This window comes from Pyrus communis, chromosome 6 (genome assembly GCF_041283825.1).
Source record: "Pyrus communis isolate YQ-2024b chromosome 6, ASM4128382v1, whole genome shotgun sequence".
NCBI classification, from domain to species: Eukaryota; Viridiplantae; Streptophyta; class Magnoliopsida; order Rosales; family Rosaceae; genus Pyrus; species Pyrus communis.
In genome coordinates, this window is record NC_142570.1 from 10,089,319 (window position 1) to 10,107,850 (window position 18,532).

General features: G+C 34.4%; 2 protein-coding genes across 2 annotated transcripts; both read left to right on the forward strand.

The window, feature by feature from the left end:
* Positions 1–8,507: 8,507 nt before the first annotated feature.
* LOC137710908 (uncharacterized) lies at positions 8,508–11,031 on the forward strand. The gene is made up of 3 exons (XM_068450068.2): positions 8,508–8,784; positions 8,926–9,055; positions 9,945–11,031. The coding sequence occupies exons 1-3, from the start codon at positions 8,652–8,654 to the stop codon at positions 10,741–10,743; spliced, it is 1,062 nt and encodes a 353-aa protein (XP_068306169.1). The 5' UTR covers positions 8,508–8,651; the 3' UTR covers positions 10,744–11,031.
* A 5,450-nt stretch (positions 11,032–16,481) lies between these two features.
* Positions 16,482–16,985, forward strand: LOC148696271 (uncharacterized). The gene has a single exon (XM_088695172.1). The coding sequence runs from the start codon at positions 16,482–16,484 to the stop codon at positions 16,983–16,985; it is 504 nt and encodes a 167-aa protein (XP_088551298.1).
* Positions 16,986–18,532: the final 1,547 nt, after the last annotated feature.

An 18,532-nucleotide genomic window follows, 5' to 3' on the forward strand; every position in this document is an offset into this window, starting at 1 on the left:
TATATATTTTTAATTTCTCTTGTTTGTGCATTGTTCTTTATTGTCTATGAATACCATTTCAATCTGTGTGCTAATTTTGATTTTCCTAATCTAAATTTCATCCCCAATTCGACCTATCCCAAGTTTCCAAATCCCACAGCTCGATTCAATTCAATTCATTTTTTTTTTTTTTTTTGTAATTGTTCTTGTATTGAATTGGTTTGTCAATTCTGAGGTTCTTTGGTTAATTTAGAGAATTGGGATTGACTCATTTCTTGGTACTGTTAATTTGGAGAATTGACATAATTTGTTATGCTTAAAGGCTGATTCTTTATGTACGGTTAAGACAAAAGAAGAAATTTTGGGGTTCCTGGGACTGCAAGAGGAACAAGGAAGCTCACTTCAATTTCTTCGTAGAGGCTACAGGGTTAGCTCTTATCTTAAACGTTTTCTTTTCTCCCTCAAATTGTTTAAAAACACGAATCCAAAAACAGATTTTTAAGGAATAATGACTTCAATTCTAATTGAATGAGATGTGATCTAATATGCAGAGTGCTACTTGGTGGGAAGACGATGTGGAGTGGGAATAATCTTCTACTTGGCGTAATTGAGCAGCTCAGGGAAATGAATGCCGGTGTACCAACGGATCACGGACACACAGTTGAGCCGGATCATTCTCATATGTAATCAAAGGCATGGCAAGTGTAATCCATTGTAATCTATTATTTTTGGTTGAATTGATTCACCCACATAGGTAATCTAGTTTTGGTGTGTAAAAAATGTAACTAGTAAAATTAATTCTTTATCCCAAATGTTATTTGTTATTTTTGAATTGGATTCATCCTCTGACTGCAAGCTTGAGGTAATAAAGGTTGGTTGTTTTTTTTGTATCCGAGCAGTGATCTACACTAAATCTGAACTAGGAACGAGTTTCAAACTTGGTTGCGAACTGTATTGGTAGTGACGCAGTGAGTTGAACATGAAAGCCTTAATTATCAAAGTAATCCACCACTTGTAAGAAAATAGCAAAGAATCTCCAACAGTCAAGTTAATTAACAATATTAAGACTCAAGCAGTGAGCAATGTTCAAAAAATAAAGTATATTTAGTAACTCATCTTTATTTGTTAAGAAAATTAAATTAATGGCATATATAGTATTATACCCTTTTTGGTCATTTCACACAGTCACAACTGTTTTACATAAAAGTTAACCAAACACTATTATACTATTTTTTTTTTCCAAAAGCACTTTTACAAAAAAGTTTACCAAATACTCTTCTACTTTATTTCACATCTGCTTATTCTCACAGTACAGCAGAATTAGCTTTTTTTTTTTTTCAAAGCACAGCAATGCCAAACAAGCCTTTATTTTAATTTGGATTTTTGGAAAAATCGTACTTTTTATGTTGATGTATCTTTATATAACTGTTTTATTATCAAATTTGTGGTTCTTTTATTTGTTTAGATTAATTATATGTGGCATTGAATGAATGAAAATAATCCAATCTTTTACCAGACAATGGACTAGATTAAGGCCAACATAGTCTCATCCAACTTGGTGTTTCACAAAACAATGAACTGGGATTCAAAGCCTAACCAATCCCTACCAATTTAGTCTTATCCCTAGGGCCAATCTCATACAGGCCATCAAACGAGTCATAGGGCTATGATTGGATTTGATTGGATTGGTGGGCTGAATGGGATTGATGGGCATCTCATACTAATAGTTTAAGCTTAAACTATTTTGTGTAACTTTGGATCCTTATTTGGTGGGTTGGATTTGTTTAAGAGGCATCTCTGTATTTTGTGTAGCTTGATAGTTTAAGCTTCTCGTACTAAATAAGGATTCAAAGCTACACAAAATATAGAGATGCCTTTTAAAACCTAAGATTTTTGTGAATGAGCTAGGATGAATGAATTTGTATGATCTTTTGATTTAATTTATTTGCTTCAGGAGTGCTCAACTTAATTTTTTATTCCCATTTTTCCATGTCATACGTTATAGGTTTGATCAATCTCTACGACTAACTATCACTTGCTTATCCCCATTAAATCAATCCTATTTGTACTTGCTATATGTTTTGATAAAATGTTTGAGTGCTTCTCTTAGGTGAAGGAATAATTTACTTAAATTTAGTTCAAACAAAGACGGTGGATTACAAATTTATGGGTGAATAATATCCCACATTAGGCATATGATAAAATAACATACAATTAACATATGAGAGATATGAGAGATTCTACTCTTAAAGTCTAGTAATAGGTGATTAAGTTGAGACAATATTCATGAAGTAGGAAATGTACCATGTTGGGCCTATATAGTTTATCAAAAATTAGTAAGTATAATTGAATTTAACAATGGTATAAAGGATTGAGGGTTACCTAATGATAAAGCCATCTCTTCCAACAATAAAAAAGCTTTCTACTCTCTACACTTTCCTAATTGCTCAACATTATAAAATAGGGTAAAACATTGCATTGAGCACGATAAAATGTGAGAGAAGGACCCTCCTATAATTTGATAAACGAAATAAAATTGCACCTAAACCCTTATTTATATTTTATTTAACTAATCACGCTTTTGGTCATTAAAAAGTGCATTTAGAAATTTTAATTATCAAGCTCTTATCTCCTTACCAAAAAAACAACCCTCAGATCTAGTAACTCCATAGCCGCTGGCTTTTTGTTTCGACTTGTGGTCAGTGACAACCGCTCTCGCCTCCCTACTAGTCCATCCACTTTGAGAGGGTATCAGTGTTGGGTCTATCTGGTCTATCGTATTTGTGACGGATTTACTTTGAGACTCCTTGATTTGGGTATACTGGTCTCTTGTGGTGGCCGTATATTGGTTTAAAATAATTTGCTTTTTGTGCAATTTCTCACCAAACCAAGAGATTGATCATTGGAGAATATGTACCCGTCTAACATCTTTTTTACTTTATTGTTCTTGGTAATGAAACATTCTATTTTCTGTAAAAAAAAAAAAAATATTAGTTGCATTATGAATGGTTTTGTAGTTATCTTTTTTACTTTATTGTTGTTGGTAATGAAACACCGTATTGCTTCTGTGAAAGAAAAAATAATAATAATTATCAGTTGCATTATAAATGGTTTTTTAGTTGTTACTAGAGCCACCAAATTCTAGATTGAAGAACTAATTTGGGCTTTTATTTTAAGCCCAAAAGAACAATAGTGTATGTTCCCAGTTGTAATTAAATCAAACATAATTCAACATTTATATTAACCGATCTGTCATCACTCATCTGTATTAGTTGAAAATTAGGCAAATTAACCTCATTATATTACCTATTAATACAGTTCTTCACGTGTGTGAATAATGCCACAACTTTTTCATCCTAAAAAACCAAACATTCATGAAGAATTTCCATTGTTGGAAATAGGGGTGTAGGTATATCTATGGATTTAAATTGGGGTGAGGGTGGCCAATATTAACATACAAGGAAAGGGGCGCCCGCACAAAGATTCATCATGTAGGGTACAAGCGATCAAAGTTATCATTATCTTTAATTAATAATATTAATTAGCAAGAGAGAGTGGATTAACAGTACATATAAGTAATCAAAAGAGATTATGGTAGAGACATTTCATCCATGACTTAATGAGTTAACCAACCAATGCTTATAAAGGCAAAGTCCCAATGTCTTTTCTCACTAATCACTACTCAAAATCCCCAATGGTAGGCCCAAATGCAACTCCTTTGCTCCTCCTTAAAGCTAAGAATAATAATCATTGCTCCTTTCCGATTCTTCTCCCAAAGATCCTTATTTAAAATATATGTATGATTTTCATGTAAATATATTACTTTCAAAGTTTAAGCTTGCGATCCATCCAAGCAAAAGTCACTTCTTAATCTTCACATCAAATGTGGTAGATGTTTTGCATCATCCTCTCACTTTCCACATTGGATCGCTGCATTTCGGTGATCTCTTTCCATTATTATATTTCAAACTACGTATAAAAACCTTTGGCATGCCATATAAAACTATATAAGGAAATACCTAATCGTTTAATTTGTGTTCCACGTTCTAACTAATCGTTTGGATTCATCGCAGCCAAGACAAGGACCTTGTCTCCCAAATACGCTTTTGCAAAAATATTTTAGCATCTCCCTAAATCTGTTAAGATTGATTATAATTAATGATCAACAGTTTAATTGTTTTTATCAACCATGCATAATCTGTTTTGGCCATCAAGAAGCATATATTTTGGAAATTCACACTTGGTATGTGACAATATTGATACTACAACCTGGTATGTGTTGAAATAAAATTTCACACCGGTGAGTTGTATGTAAGATTTTGAGTCTTTCCGCTTATTACCAATTAGTTTTTGGTTTGATGCTCGATCTAATTCATGTGATCATCCATCAATATATAGTTCTCTAAATAGTTAACGTAACCGATGGTCAAGTAAAATTGATGCAATGCCAAAGAAAATTTCTTGTGTAAACCCCTAAAGTCAAAAAATTACCTATGGACGAGTCCTAATCAAGGAGTTGTTGTAGGTATATCAACTAGATGTGTCAAACATGTTAATTGATTAATCATGTACGCATAGACGTTATTCATACACTATCTGTATGTGATCTTAATTTGTTCATTTCTTGTTATTAAAGCAAAAAATTAAACAAGTCAATAGCAAATTAATACAGAGTATTGTATTGGATCACTGTGTATTTTATTGTCGGATGATCTTAAGTCATGCATATAGCAACAAACAAGCTATAGATGTCCTTTTCAATGTCCAATGATTCTTTTGGAAGCCATGGGGAACTAAACTAACCCAGAGTACAATTTGATTTAAATAACTCATGAGTTACGTGATGCCACCGTCACCCCGTGTATCTTACGTACCAAAATAATTGTACAACAATCATGTTGATCGAGATGACATCATTCGTCTTGAATAGCTTAGGATCATTTGGGAAATGTATTTAAAAAGAAAAACTAATTAAAAATGTTTAAAAAATTTGAGTTTTAACGATAAAGATAAAATAAAAGATAAAGTGAATAGTACCATGATTGATTTTTTAATGTAAAAATATGGTTTTTCGTTAAAATGAATAGTAACTGGAGCTTTTCGTTAAAAATCCTTCTTTAAAATGATAGAAAACACTTTGGTTAAAATATTTTTGGAATCAATTCTTACTAAAAATAAATATTTCTAGAACCCAAAAATATTTTCCTTAAATCACTTTTAAACGACCCCTTAAATGAAGAAATTATAATTAATCTCTAAGCAAGCATTAAGGAATAGGGAAATCAGAATTCACTAAACTCTCATTTTAATGAGGTCTCCGTTGTCCCCCAACTAAACCAGAGAATAGCTGATAATTCGTAGTATTTTACATTAAATTACAACTTGGCAATGATTATCTGTACTCTTTTGTTATAACCTTTTTATTACGGGGATTCGAACTCTAACACATAGATTAGTCCCATTACATTCTTATTGTTAATTAATTTATTTTAAGGAAAAACAGTCACAATAAATAACTTCAATGACATAATATGAATATTCAACTCAAAATCAATTAGTATATATATGGAAAGGCTTCAGTATGATACTCTCAAATTCCCATTTACGTGCATGACCGGTCTACAAATTTTTTGATCAGAGCTGACAACAAAACTAAGGCCCAAAATAATAATTCTCACACAAAAAGTTAAGGATTCTTTTGTCCAGTAGAAAAATTTACCAGAAAAACATTTTGAGTCATTTGAGAGATATCAAGTCAAACAATTTTATAATTGATAATAATTTCAGTCGATATTGTGTGTAACGGTTTCATATTTTTTAAAGAAATGATAAAAATTTTGCCTCTTTAAAAGTAAATTAACTATACTCTTTAGATTTTTTAAAATCATGTAAAACAAAAATAGATAATATAAATAGATTGATATATTTACACACACAAAATTGACATTTTTATTGACAACACACCAGGTTAAATTCATGACATGCTTTTGGCTTAACTATTTTAAGATGACTTCCCCTCATACATTTTTTTTTTCTTTCTATTTTTTGTTCCAAGTCCTTCATGGCAAGGGCTGTCGCCTCACACAGACAATTCATATTAGAAGAGGCACATAGTACACAAATGTTAGCCTAAACACGTGAAAAGGATTTACAGTAAGCGGTTCTTATGAATAGTACATTGCAGGGTATTGAAAAATTGTATTGCCAATTTTCCATCGTGTTACAACACAATCTGAAAACCTATGTTACAAGTACTGCAAAGATATACTATTCATTTTTTTTTGTTTTTGTCTTACAATCTATTCATCAAGTATTATGGAAATATGCTTAAAACCTAAGTAATATGTATTACAGTTTTCTTTGCCGAAGTATTATAAGTTAGGTGTATATTATTGAGTAAGTACTATCAAATTGCTAGTAAAGGTTGATTCATTTATTTAAAAAAAGTTTAATCTAGTAAAGGTTGATTCAAGTTAGTTTTTTCAATGTGTGGTGCACAAAATAATCAGTAGATTGGTTTGCAAAACATGATACAGCTGCATGCATTTTCTGTTTTGTGTGAGAGATATTTAGGGGTGTAGCATATTAAAATTTATACCCATTTTTATTGAGTTTTTAAAGTGATAGATTTTCACCAGTTTAGTTGACTTTTACTGACTATATGTTATAAAGTCCATCAATTTCACAGACTTTTAGTCATATATTTGTGTGGAAATGAAAGAAGAGTAATATGATCCATAAAATATGGTTTAAATTGATGGTTTCTCTAGCATTATCCTTGTTGAAATGGTAATCATTATCATGAAAAAGTGGTTTTATGAGGTGGTGATTGCAATGATGGTGGTGAAAGTGTCACGTGGTGATTATTGGCAAGATGGTGGTAGTAAAGTTGGCGTCTTTGGTGATTATGGTGGCAGGCTGGTGTTGAGGTGATGGAGAAGTAGGGATGGGGGCGGTGGTGACGGGGTGGTGATGATGGTGGTCGGGGTGGCAGCCATTGTAGGAGCGACGATGATGATCATGTAATAACAATGGTGGCGGCGAAGACAATAAGGTTCTAAAAGGCACTACTTAGGTGCCCGGTAGGATTTGAGCACCTAATCGTCTAAGCGGGGCCTAAGTGGTTTTTTAGTATATTTACCCGAAGCAAACTTCTTACATTTGGGATCACATTTTGCCTTCACATGTAAAGAATGCTTTTCTTTTTTATTGTATGGGAACTGTATCGTAGTTTTTCGCTTTAATAGAATTTTATTTTTCGAGTAAAAACTTGGACTAATAATTTTTTATGTTATATTAGAGGGAATCAAATGATGAATATATAGGGACGGATCTGTAGTAGCACAACCTGTTCTACAAAAAAAATTACACACTTTTTTGTGGGGTCCACTTCGTAATGTAGTTTAACGATCTGAACCGTCTATCTTTTATGTCTTCCCTCAAAAATCATGTCTACCAAAAATCACCCAAATCTAAAATCATATGACCGTTGGTTAAGGGTTTAGGATTTAGGGTTTCTTTGTAGAACTGTATTCATCTATTTTCTTCACTACAAATAAATGTCTTAATGGTTTTAGATTTGCATAATTATTTGCAAGCAAGCATGATCTATGAATGATGTTCTAAAAGGCAGATAATTCGGATCGTTAAAATGCATTACGAAGTGGACCCCATAAAAATGTGTCAAAATGTGTAAAAACAAAAGTGGTGTCACAAATCCACCACACACACACACACATATCCTATTTATAATTCATTAACTTATAATTTTGCACTACTTTAACTAACCCATGGACTTTGAATTTCAATGAATGCCGATTCATGTGTTCCTATATGTAATTTCAAAATTTCATGAATTATAATTTCCTAGTTTTTTTTCTTTCTAAGAATCGCAATATACTAAACCATTATGTTGATTTAGTTATGAAAATGAAATATAAAAAAGATTTATAACAATTATTTTACAGGTTAGGAAAACACCAAATACCTTGTCGGATAGCATGTAATATTTCTTTGATCAATAGGTTACAGAAGCATATATCACATGTTACACCAGGGCGGCGCGTAATTTATTCATAAAATTACCCTTTTTGTCAAATTTTCAACACATAAATACATTCCTTCTTGAACAAAAAGTCAGACAATTACAGTGCCTTCTTTCTCCCAATCATTTCCGAGCATAAATCCTCACATATAGGTTTTGTTGCTATACAGGACGTGGTACAAAGTGATTGGTAGAAATGACCAATTGCTTGACAGTAGCAGAACAAGGAGCGAGGTGTGTGGAATCACCAGCATGACTTAGAGTACGTGAAGTTTGTTACACAATACACAAATATGTACGCAGAAAATAGTAACCAACAATGGAATGTAATATAATTAATTATGAGAGAGAAAGAGGTAGCTGATGGAATGTCATTGTAAATCTGGTTCCCTTTATGGACCCCATCACGTCGGCTCATAACCTCATAGCCTCCTACTGTAATTGTATTACTTTTAAAGGGAGGTAGAGAGAGACCTAGCAAAACACCAATTTGGTGTTGGTGATCACCATCATCACTATATCGAGTTTCATCAGTTCTGATATTCAAATGTTATCAGAATTGAGCAGAGTTTGGAGGGTTTAAGTTAATTAAAAACAGATTAGGAATTACAAATTAAGAAGATCGATAATGGGGCACCATTCTTGCTGCAACCAACAGAAGGTTAAGAGAGGGCTTTGGTCCCCTGAGGAAGATGAGAAACTGATCAGATACATCACAACTCATGGCTATGGCTGTTGGAGTGAAGTCCCAGAAAAAGCTGGTCATGGTCCTCTCTGTCTCTCTGTCTATATCTATCTATCTGTCTATCTCTTCCCTTCTGTGTGTTCGTTACTATTAATTATATCGTAATTTAATTAAATTCCTGATGATAAAAGGGGCTTAATTGTTGTGTAATTTTCAGGGCTTCAAAGGTGTGGTAAGAGCTGCCGCTTGAGATGGATTAATTATTTAAGGCCTGACATTAGAAGAGGGAGATTTACTCCAGAAGAAGAGAAATTGATTATTAGCCTCCATGGGGTTGTAGGCAACAGGTTTAATTTAACAAGCTGTATTATTAGCTAATTAATTTCATTAATCTATTTATTTCCTAATATGTAGTGATTGTGCATGCATCAAATCCAAATTAACCACCCATTGATATAGTCTATCGGCCCTCCAAATTTAAAGCCATTGCCACGTTCGAAAATGCTCAATGGGTTTTGGGAAGCTTATATTTTTCTTTTACACAATGTGATGTTAATTTATGCTCTTTTTTTCTTGAAGAAACGGCGCTTTTGAAAATTTAAATTTGTTGCACCATTTTCAAATTATTTCAAGATTTTGGCGAGTCTGTTTTATCTTAGAACCTGTAAATTTGAAGCTATTTTGTTGTGGTTGTACGTATGTAATTGGAAGAAGTGGTTTTGAAGCTTGAGTTCGTATGGTTTTAATTATATATAAAATCACCTACTGGTCACGTTTATTCTTTCCAATAATAATATAGACAAAACAAAACCCTCCTTCCAATAATATATAAATTAATCGGTTCCAGGCCTTTGAAAAGAAACTTAAGTGAAATGGACCTCTAACTGAATACAAACAAACTTTAAAAACAAGTTTTCGGAATCAAATATATGTGTGTGCGTGGGTGCGTCAGGTTTATGTTTTAAATTTACGTGTAGCTAGTCCAGAAGCTATCTTCATCACCTGTACTGTACAGTAAGAACCACATTCCACCTTATTTTTTTGCGAAAGACGTTAAGTAGTCAACTTCGGAAGTTGGCGTTGAACATCTCAGCTCATGAAATCAACGCAGATACACACAATTATACTGTTAATGTAAATTACAAATTAATTAATTAGTTGCTTATGGAAGTTAATTTATTTGCTCTTTATTATACTATACATGCATGACTATAACTGTAATTTATATATATGTAGATGGGCTCATATAGCAAGCCATCTGCCGGGAAGAACAGACAATGAGATTAAGAACTACTGGAATTCATGGATCAAAAAGAAGATACGAAAGCCTTCCACACCTTCAAGTGCTACCACAATAAGTCCACCACCTAGTGTTGATCATCATCAGCATATAATTCCCCAACTGGGTAATTACAATAATCAACTAGATTTTGCACACCAAGATTTGAGTACGACCATAAAGCCTCAAGCTCAAGAAACCCTCTTTTCTTCAACATGCCCTATGTTCATGTTTGATACAAGTACTACTGCCAATATTGAAGCCGCTCCAGACAGTTACAATGCTCGTGGGGAGATTTTCCAAGACATGATTGTCACGACTGGTTTGAACTCATCTGAGCCGTGGAATTTGAATCAGCATCAAGTCCAGGCTTTCCCACCTCCGGTGACAATGTCATTTAATACTACAAGTAGCAGTACTAATAATATTACCATGAATACAAACTATTTGCCACCGTTGATCGAGAACATGGACAACATGGTACCGAACGTTGATCATCACCACCATCACCATCATCATCAATCTTGTAACAATATTGATGAGGAGGGAAATCATGATCAGATAGCCTTGGAGTGCTTAATGCAAAGGCAGGAGTTGAATGAATGGGTTGTTTCCCAACAACAATGTTCTAGCTTTCTATTTTGGGACAGTGTTGTTGATGATCAAGCGACAGTTCTTGCTGGACAAGATCACGGTATTGCACATCCAACTTCATCAAACGCAGTACAACTCTCTTCTTTTCCTCCATCTCTATAAGATATTAATGGTGGTCTGAACAACGTGCACTGCTGTCCCTCCTAACTTTACCATGCACCTGTGCACCTCTCTCTCTCTCTCTCTCTCTCTCTTTCTCTCTTTTCTGAAGTTCTTTTGAAAATGGTCCAGGCTTTTGAGTTCAGAGTTTGTTTTCTTTAATTTTGGGGTGAGATTGATCGATTGTGAAATTAAAGTGAGCTGTACATAAGAAAATGCATGAATGTTTATTTAATTTGGATTTGGGAACAGAAGAGGAATGAATAATACATGCAACGCGACCTTTGATCATTTGTCTTGGTGTTGAACTATATATAGAACGAAATGGTTTTTCCTTCCACATGCATGGCTTCTTAAATTCCAAGCTATGATAATCTTGAAAGATCAAGAAAAGTTCACGAAAAGTGAAAGCTAACAATATTATGAAAATAGAGTAAAGAGGAAAACCTAGCAATTAAATATGTTATATTATAGAGGAATTAGCCAATTTTCTTCCGAATATGTAAGTTATTATCAATTTCTCCCTTAAACTTTAATTTTAATCAATTAACTCCCTAAACTTGTATTATTAGTCAAATCACCCCCTTGCAGTTAAAATTTTCAATTTTCCATCCACTATTCGGTCCATCTCAGTATTTATGAGGGAATAAAAGTCATTTTGCACCTCAACAATACCCAATCCCTGTTCATGAGCAGGAGCAAAAGTCAGAGTGCAATTTTCTTCTTCTTTCTTCCACCAGTTGGGTCCTATAGTTTCTGTTTAAATTACCCATGGAGTATAATCGACCTGAACAATGCGATGGAAGTGTGAAAGCGGCGTCGTCTTCAGCTTCTTTTGTATCCAACGCTCTGGTTCGTCGGCGTCGGTGTGCTTGGGTCTGTGGCACACCAATGCGGGCTCGCTGATTTTTGCTGTTTTGGATTGAAGGCAATCAAAACGGGTGGTGACGATTAGCTACTGAGCTAGTCGTTGTGCTGCACGCTCTGCAAAGGGTAAAGAGTGAGTAAATTGTTTTGGGAAGATGGTGGAGAATCAAACGTTTTGCAAAGCAACTTGAGTCGGTCCTTCTCTTCTTCATTTCGTTGGCATACATTAGAAATTGTCGCTTTAGTGAGACAATAAATTCAACACCAGATCATCTGCACCTCCTTAGTTTCAAGCGACAAAGTCCCAGGGGCGGTCCAGAAGGTAGCCGAAGTAGGCGCCTTTCTAGGCCCCCAATTTTTTTTAAAATATTACACACACACACAGAGGAAAGCCATTTTTTTGAGAAAAATAAGGATTAGTTGTATGGTTCACATCACATCGAACTTTAATCATTTGAACCGTCTATTTTTCAAGTTGCACTTCATAGATCATCCTTGCAAAATATTAGCCAAATCAGAAATGTTTAAGATATCTAATTGAGTTCAAAGAAATTAACGAATACTTTGTTATATAAGAAAAACTGAAATTTTATCTTGATAATTAAATAGGCAAATGAGTTCGGATTGAATTGATTTTTTGCCAAGATGATCTATAAATCGAGATTTACAAAATAGACGTTCGGATCGTTAAAGTTCGAAATGAAGTGGACCCCACACCTAAACCCCATTTTTTGAAAAAAATGAGGATCCCTATGCATAAAGGGCATGTATATATATGTGTACACACAACACACACACACATATATATATATAGACGATTTAAATTCAATAAAAAAAAGCAAAAATATAATATTAGGAAATAATATAATTTTTCACAAAAAGAATTTTACTTTTTTTTTTCCTCACCCACATGTAAGTTGTAACTATATTTTATTCTTCAAATCTAATTAAAATTTAAAAATCAAAATGTCATTCTTTTTTCTTGGTACAACCCAATCGCTTTCTCGCTTTATTTTCGCAAAATTATCGCTCTTCTCTCTCGATCTTCACATGATAAGTATTCTGATATTGATGGGAAAGACTTATTTCTAGAGATAAGAGTGTTGAGAGAAACTTTACCGAATGAAATAAATCGGACAATAGAAGTGTTGAAAGGTTGTTTCCCGAATGCATGAGTTACTTATAGAATTTTGTTAACTATACCAGTTACAATTGCCTCTGCAGAAAGATGTTTTTCAAAATTAAGTTGATCAAATCTTACTTTCAATAAATTATGTTACAAGAAAGGTTGAATGGATAAACATTTTCATCAATTGAAAAAAAAAATATTGGTTGAAAACTAGATTATGTAAACTTAATTAGTACATTTGCGTCTAAAAACGCAAGACGTATAATATTTAAGTAATGTTTGTATATCTTTCTTCTTTTGATATTAATTTTTAATGATATTTAATGTATAAATAGACTGTTTCATGTATTTAGCAAAAAAATTTTATACATATCAATGTGATAAGAATCAAGGGTCAAAGAACTCTAGAGCTCCACTTCAAATGCTCGCCTAAAGCCCCCAAATTCTCAGGCTGACCTTGCAAAGTCCTGCATATTTACTTTTGATCATGTTGATAAAGATTCATGCTTCAATAATGTATATGCTTACTCTTCTATCAACGGGGAATCAAGGTTGGATTTTGAGAAGGGCAGGGAATTAGGGATGGATTTTGAAGAGGGATAAAATGACATTTTGCCTTCAACTTTTCCCACATGGGCAACATGTGACTAAGATGGATGGAACGGTGGAGGGAAAATTGAAAAATTTAACTGCAGGGGGGTAATTTGGCTAATTAAAATTAAAGTTCATGAGGGAAATCGACAGGGACTTACAAGTTCAGGAGGTAAATTGGCTAATACCTCTATATTTTATGAATGCGTAAGAGATATATAGGTAAAGTTTTAATATGGATGGAACGGTGGAGGGAAAATTGAAAAATTTAACTGCAGGGGGTAATTTGGCTAATTAAAATTAAAGTTCATGAGGGAAATCGACAGGGACTTACAAGTTCAGGAGGTAAATTGGCTAATACCTCTATATTTTATGAATGCGTAGAGATATATAGGTAAAGTTTTAATTATATTACGTACACATATATTTACGAAACGTTATTGACATTCTAAAAATATCATTTAATGTGCACACTTATATTTGTTTTCTTATATTTTACATTTTTAAAGTGCATGATGACATTTTTTTAAGTGCTAATAATAACATCCAAGTACATATATAATTGGTCTCTTTTAAAACAAATATTATAGGCAAAACGAATGCTTATGCAGCATGTGAATTTGAAATCACATTTCAAATAAGAATGAAACTTGATCAATGATCTCGTTTCATATTAGGGTAATCATAGGGAGATCAAAATTTTAAACTAAATTTTGTAAATCAAATTAGGTGAATGTTGATAATTGGATTATTACATAAATGTTGATTGACGTGCTTAATTCCTATTAGTAACACATTATTTAATTTACAAATTTAGTTTAAAAATTTGATCTCTCTAACATTATCCTTTTTATTATAACAACATATATATCCACGCAGACATCACATGTGCGCGATCATATACTTACAAATATTACTAGTTTCGATATTGAACTTCTTTCTTATACTTGGCCATGCATGCACGCAAATAAGATGCTCAAGACACCGATAATTGTGAATTGAAATTATTAGTAGTAGTTAAATAATGCTTGATAAGGTTGGCCATTCCGGACAAGGCATGCTAACAAGACTACAAACTGACACGAATGTATTAAGATTAGACTGTACACGATTAAGACATGTTCACATATATACTAATAAAATGAAGAAGAAAACTTATTATGAATAATATGAGTTCTTCTAGTAATATATTATTATTTTTATATCAACTAATTCGTAAGATCACATAAAAACAACATGAATATAAGTAAGTAACCTGGTTACCACACTTAAAATTTATTAACACAAAAAGTTAATAATATAGATATCAATCTGCGTCTTGATCAATTCGTAAGTTGACATAAACACGACACATATATAAATGATAAATAATCCAAACACAACCCGATTGCCATCTTTAAAACATTCTAAACAAAGAGCTAGGAACATGCATATGGCACCATATTAATAAATTGATGATGAAAAATCCGCTTCCTTCGTCAACCCTTCAAATGATAACTTTGGAAATTATTGATTCGTTAAAAGGACAAACCTTATCCTGGCTCCTATGTTTTTAGTCCTTCCTTGCTTTGTTTTGTTTTCCCTGCATGTCTATATCTATATAGCTAGGCTATCTCTCCATACTCTATTTCGGGAGAAATTTTTTATTGTGATTGTAACACAAATAGTACACCACGTGTTTTTATATAAGCGATGAAATTTTTTATTTTTTAAGTTATTAACTTTTTGACCCATATATCACACCAATTGTATAGTAACATGTGACGTATCACCCTGTGTTTCTGTCACACTGAAAAATCTCTCCCATTTCGGGGCCATGGTTTTATGAGTACTATTTAATCAGTAGTACAATTTGAGTGGAACATTCTCACGTACACGTTAATAAAGACAACCTGCCTAACAAGGCTGCAACAACCTTATAATATTTATTTCTCCGACAGCCTCATGTCTATCAAGAGAAACGTTGGCTATGTTGAGTCCTTACACCCATAATTTTGAATTTGAATGCACTCCTGAGCATGATAGTGAATCTCGTAGACCAAATATGACGACCTACATGGTAAAACTGATTTATACATGTACTGGCGGATTAAGAGGTCATCTAGGTCCCAGGACCCGACGGAAATAAGGAAACATGGAGATGGTTGCCGGAAGACCTTATGCCCATCTTGCTTGGAACTTGAGAAAGTCTAAAAATTGTTTGATGAAATGCTTTTTGGCCAGAATTCGGTAGATTTTGGCAAGTCATGCTCAACATGTTGTGGGACAAACCTTGGCAGCACACCTTAGCAGGTGATGCTCGACATCAAGCCTTGGAAGCTGTTGATAGAACTAGGAAGATATATAATTGTTTGGGTCCAAAATAACGTTTTGGGCCAAGCCTAGAGTTATTCTCAATCTGGACAGGGATATTGAGAATATTCTGCTTTAGACCTAGCCCAATGGAGTTCACCCGAATCCTATCAAGAGATGGTTTTATCTAGATGGGTTAGGTGATCAAACCCCAATACAATAAGGATTCTCGAAAATTAAGGATGCTTTGAGTCAGAAAAGATGCTGAAAATCAAGGGATGAATCTGAGCGATTAAAGAGCTTGGTCCAGAGTCATACAAGGGTTAGGATTGGTCAATACCTAATCAGATTGGGTTGAGGAATTCTAGTCTGAGTGAAATTCTACCTCGGCCATGGAGGAAATCACTACTATAAATAAAGAGGGGAGTGCATCATTCAAAGCCCCCCAATTCAACACATAACTACCTTGCACAAACCTCTCAAATGCCTTGAGATTTTTATTTTCTATTTTCCACCAACACATCTTCAGTTTGGATAAACAGCATTGTGGAGGCAACTAGGAACATCTTCAGTTTGGATAAAAACACTGAAGCCATAGAATCAACCGACCGAGGATGATCTTCAGTTTGGATAAACAGCACTGCTTCAAGATCGACTGATTACCTATGCAAGTCTTGGCCAACAAGATTTGGCATTCCATAAACGATTATCACGGATAATGGCATAATTTTCACGGTCGATAGGTTTAAAAACTATACGGCAAGTTTGAAAATCTGGCTCGAACAATCCATGTCGTATTACCCACATGCAAATGGGTGGGTCAAAGCAAGCAACAAAGTTTTGATCAATATTCTCGAAAAAAATGGTTAAGGAAAGGCTTGATATGTGGCATTTAAAGTTAAATGAGGTATTATGGGTATATCGAACTTCACTTCGATTAGCGACAGGGACAACTCCATATGCCTTGACTTATAGATATGATGCAACATTACCAATCGAGTTAAGTATAAACTCATTGCGAATGATCTCACAGAGTAGTTTGTTCAGCGCTGAATATAGTCAAGCAATGAGGCAAGACTTAGAGGATCTAGAAGAGGCTCGACTCGATGCCTATAATTTGCTAGTAGCGCAGAAAAAGATTGCTGAGCGGGCTTACAATCAACGAGTAAAGAAAAAGACGTTCGACGAAGGTGACTTGGTTTGGCAAACGATGTTGCCAGTAAGGATCAAGGATCCCAGATTTGGGAAATGGTCACCAAATTGGGAAAGACCGTTTATTGTTCACAAAGTTCTCGGCAAGGGAGCATACCATCTTAAGGATCAAATTGGTTTCGTAAATAAGGTGCCAATCAATGGGAAATTTTAAAAGAAGTATTATCCAGTTGCTTGGGAGATGCAGGCATAAAATGATATTTCATTTAAATCGGCAAAAGAAGTACAAACATAGGAATAATAAAAAAACCACTGGCCTACAAGTCGACACTGGGAACATAATTTATAGGTCAAAGGAATGAAGGCTTTAAGCGTAGCTTTTAATTCCAACCACTTCACTTCGCCCATAGTGATCTCGGTCGGCCGAGCCCTCTTGTCAACTTTCAGAATTTGGATTCGCTTCGCGCTAGCTGCACATGCTACTAGCTGAGGTTTATTTGCCTCAAAATCTTTCTCAAGCTCAGAGGCAATGACAGAGGATCGAGATCTACCATATTCTCTTTCTTTGCCTTGATCGTTTCTAACTCTGGTAAGATGCTTTCCTAAGCAGCCATTATAGCTTTCAAATCCTCATCAGCTTAAAGAGCTTTCTCGAAAATATCAAAATATCGTCGACTCCGCTCCAATATGGTCGTCAAGTGAACAATGCTTTCATTGCTCACGAGGCTGTCAGATACAAGGTTGTTCAGGCACTCCTTAACAAAATCGAGACTTTTTGTGTGAAGAGCTTACAAAGCCAAGAGAGATAGAATATCTTGTAGTTTATTAGCATCAGACTCGACCAGAGCTGTAAAAGGGCTGACCTTTTCGGATGTGCTAGCAAAAAGGGCATCGAGTTTGACCACTCATGAAGGTTGTACAGAAAAAAGAGTTAGACGAGAAAATTTAAAAGAAAAATGACGAAAAAAACGTTCTTAGATCTGTCAAGAAGAGACTTCGGCCATATCTTTTAAGCTGTTGAACGAACCTAGAGAGCTTAATGGTCGAGCCCAATGTTTAAGATGGCTCTTCAATTCATACGGCCAATAAAGGTTGTCTACGTTTGATGGCCACTGAAGCGGCCACGAAATATAGACAACACTCTTTAACGCATAGAATTTTCGATGAAATGAACGACTAGGCACCTGATAGTTAATGTTTTTATTTTGGTTTAGCTTTCTGAGACAAAAGTTAACTAGAATAGAAGAAATAAACTTACAAAAGGTGAAGTGACATCCTGTGCAGGGATATCGAGGTCTTGGTTCTAAGGATAAGCTGGAGTTTCTGCTGTGGCTTCTGGCTCGTCAAGAACTGCTAGATTAATTACTAGACCCTCGACGACCGCCTCATAAGCACTATAACCAGTTTCCTCGACCAGCGGGTGGACATCATCCCAACTTGGGCTGGGCATAGAAGATGCAGCAGCCTTGCCTTTGTTCAGAGGCAGGGGAGATGCATTCAGTTGTCTACTTGGCCGAAGGCGTCTCACCAAAGGACTCAACTCGTCGTCATCATCCTGATAAAAAAGAAGATTTAGTAAAGTCAACTAAGATATATATGATGGATGTTAGGATTTTCTCATACCTTTTCATCCAAAATAAATGGCGCAGTGGTGGTCTTTAGATTTAATAAAGAAGTTGTTGCGGTCAAGTCCACTCTTGCCTCGATAGGAATGGCGCTAGGCTCTGTGCCAAAAACAACTGCGTCAGGTTAAGGATTGAT

Excerpts from the sequence above, each read along its gene's own strand:
- LOC137710908 (XM_068450068.2), top strand. The coding sequence starts at position 8,652 with ATGGGGCACCATTCTTGCTGCAACCAACAGAAGGTTAAGAGAGGGCTT. Across the intron at positions 8,785-8,925 it reads TGAAGTCCCAGAAAAAGCTG|GGCTTCAAAGGTGTGGTAAG; the intron begins GTCATGGTCCTC and ends TGTAATTTTCAG. Across the intron at positions 9,056-9,944 it reads CATGGGGTTGTAGGCAACAG|ATGGGCTCATATAGCAAGCC; the intron begins GTTTAATTTAAC and ends ATATATATGTAG.
- LOC148696271 (XM_088695172.1), top strand. The coding sequence starts at position 16,482 with ATGGTTAAGGAAAGGCTTGATATGTGGCATTTAAAGTTAAATGAGGTA.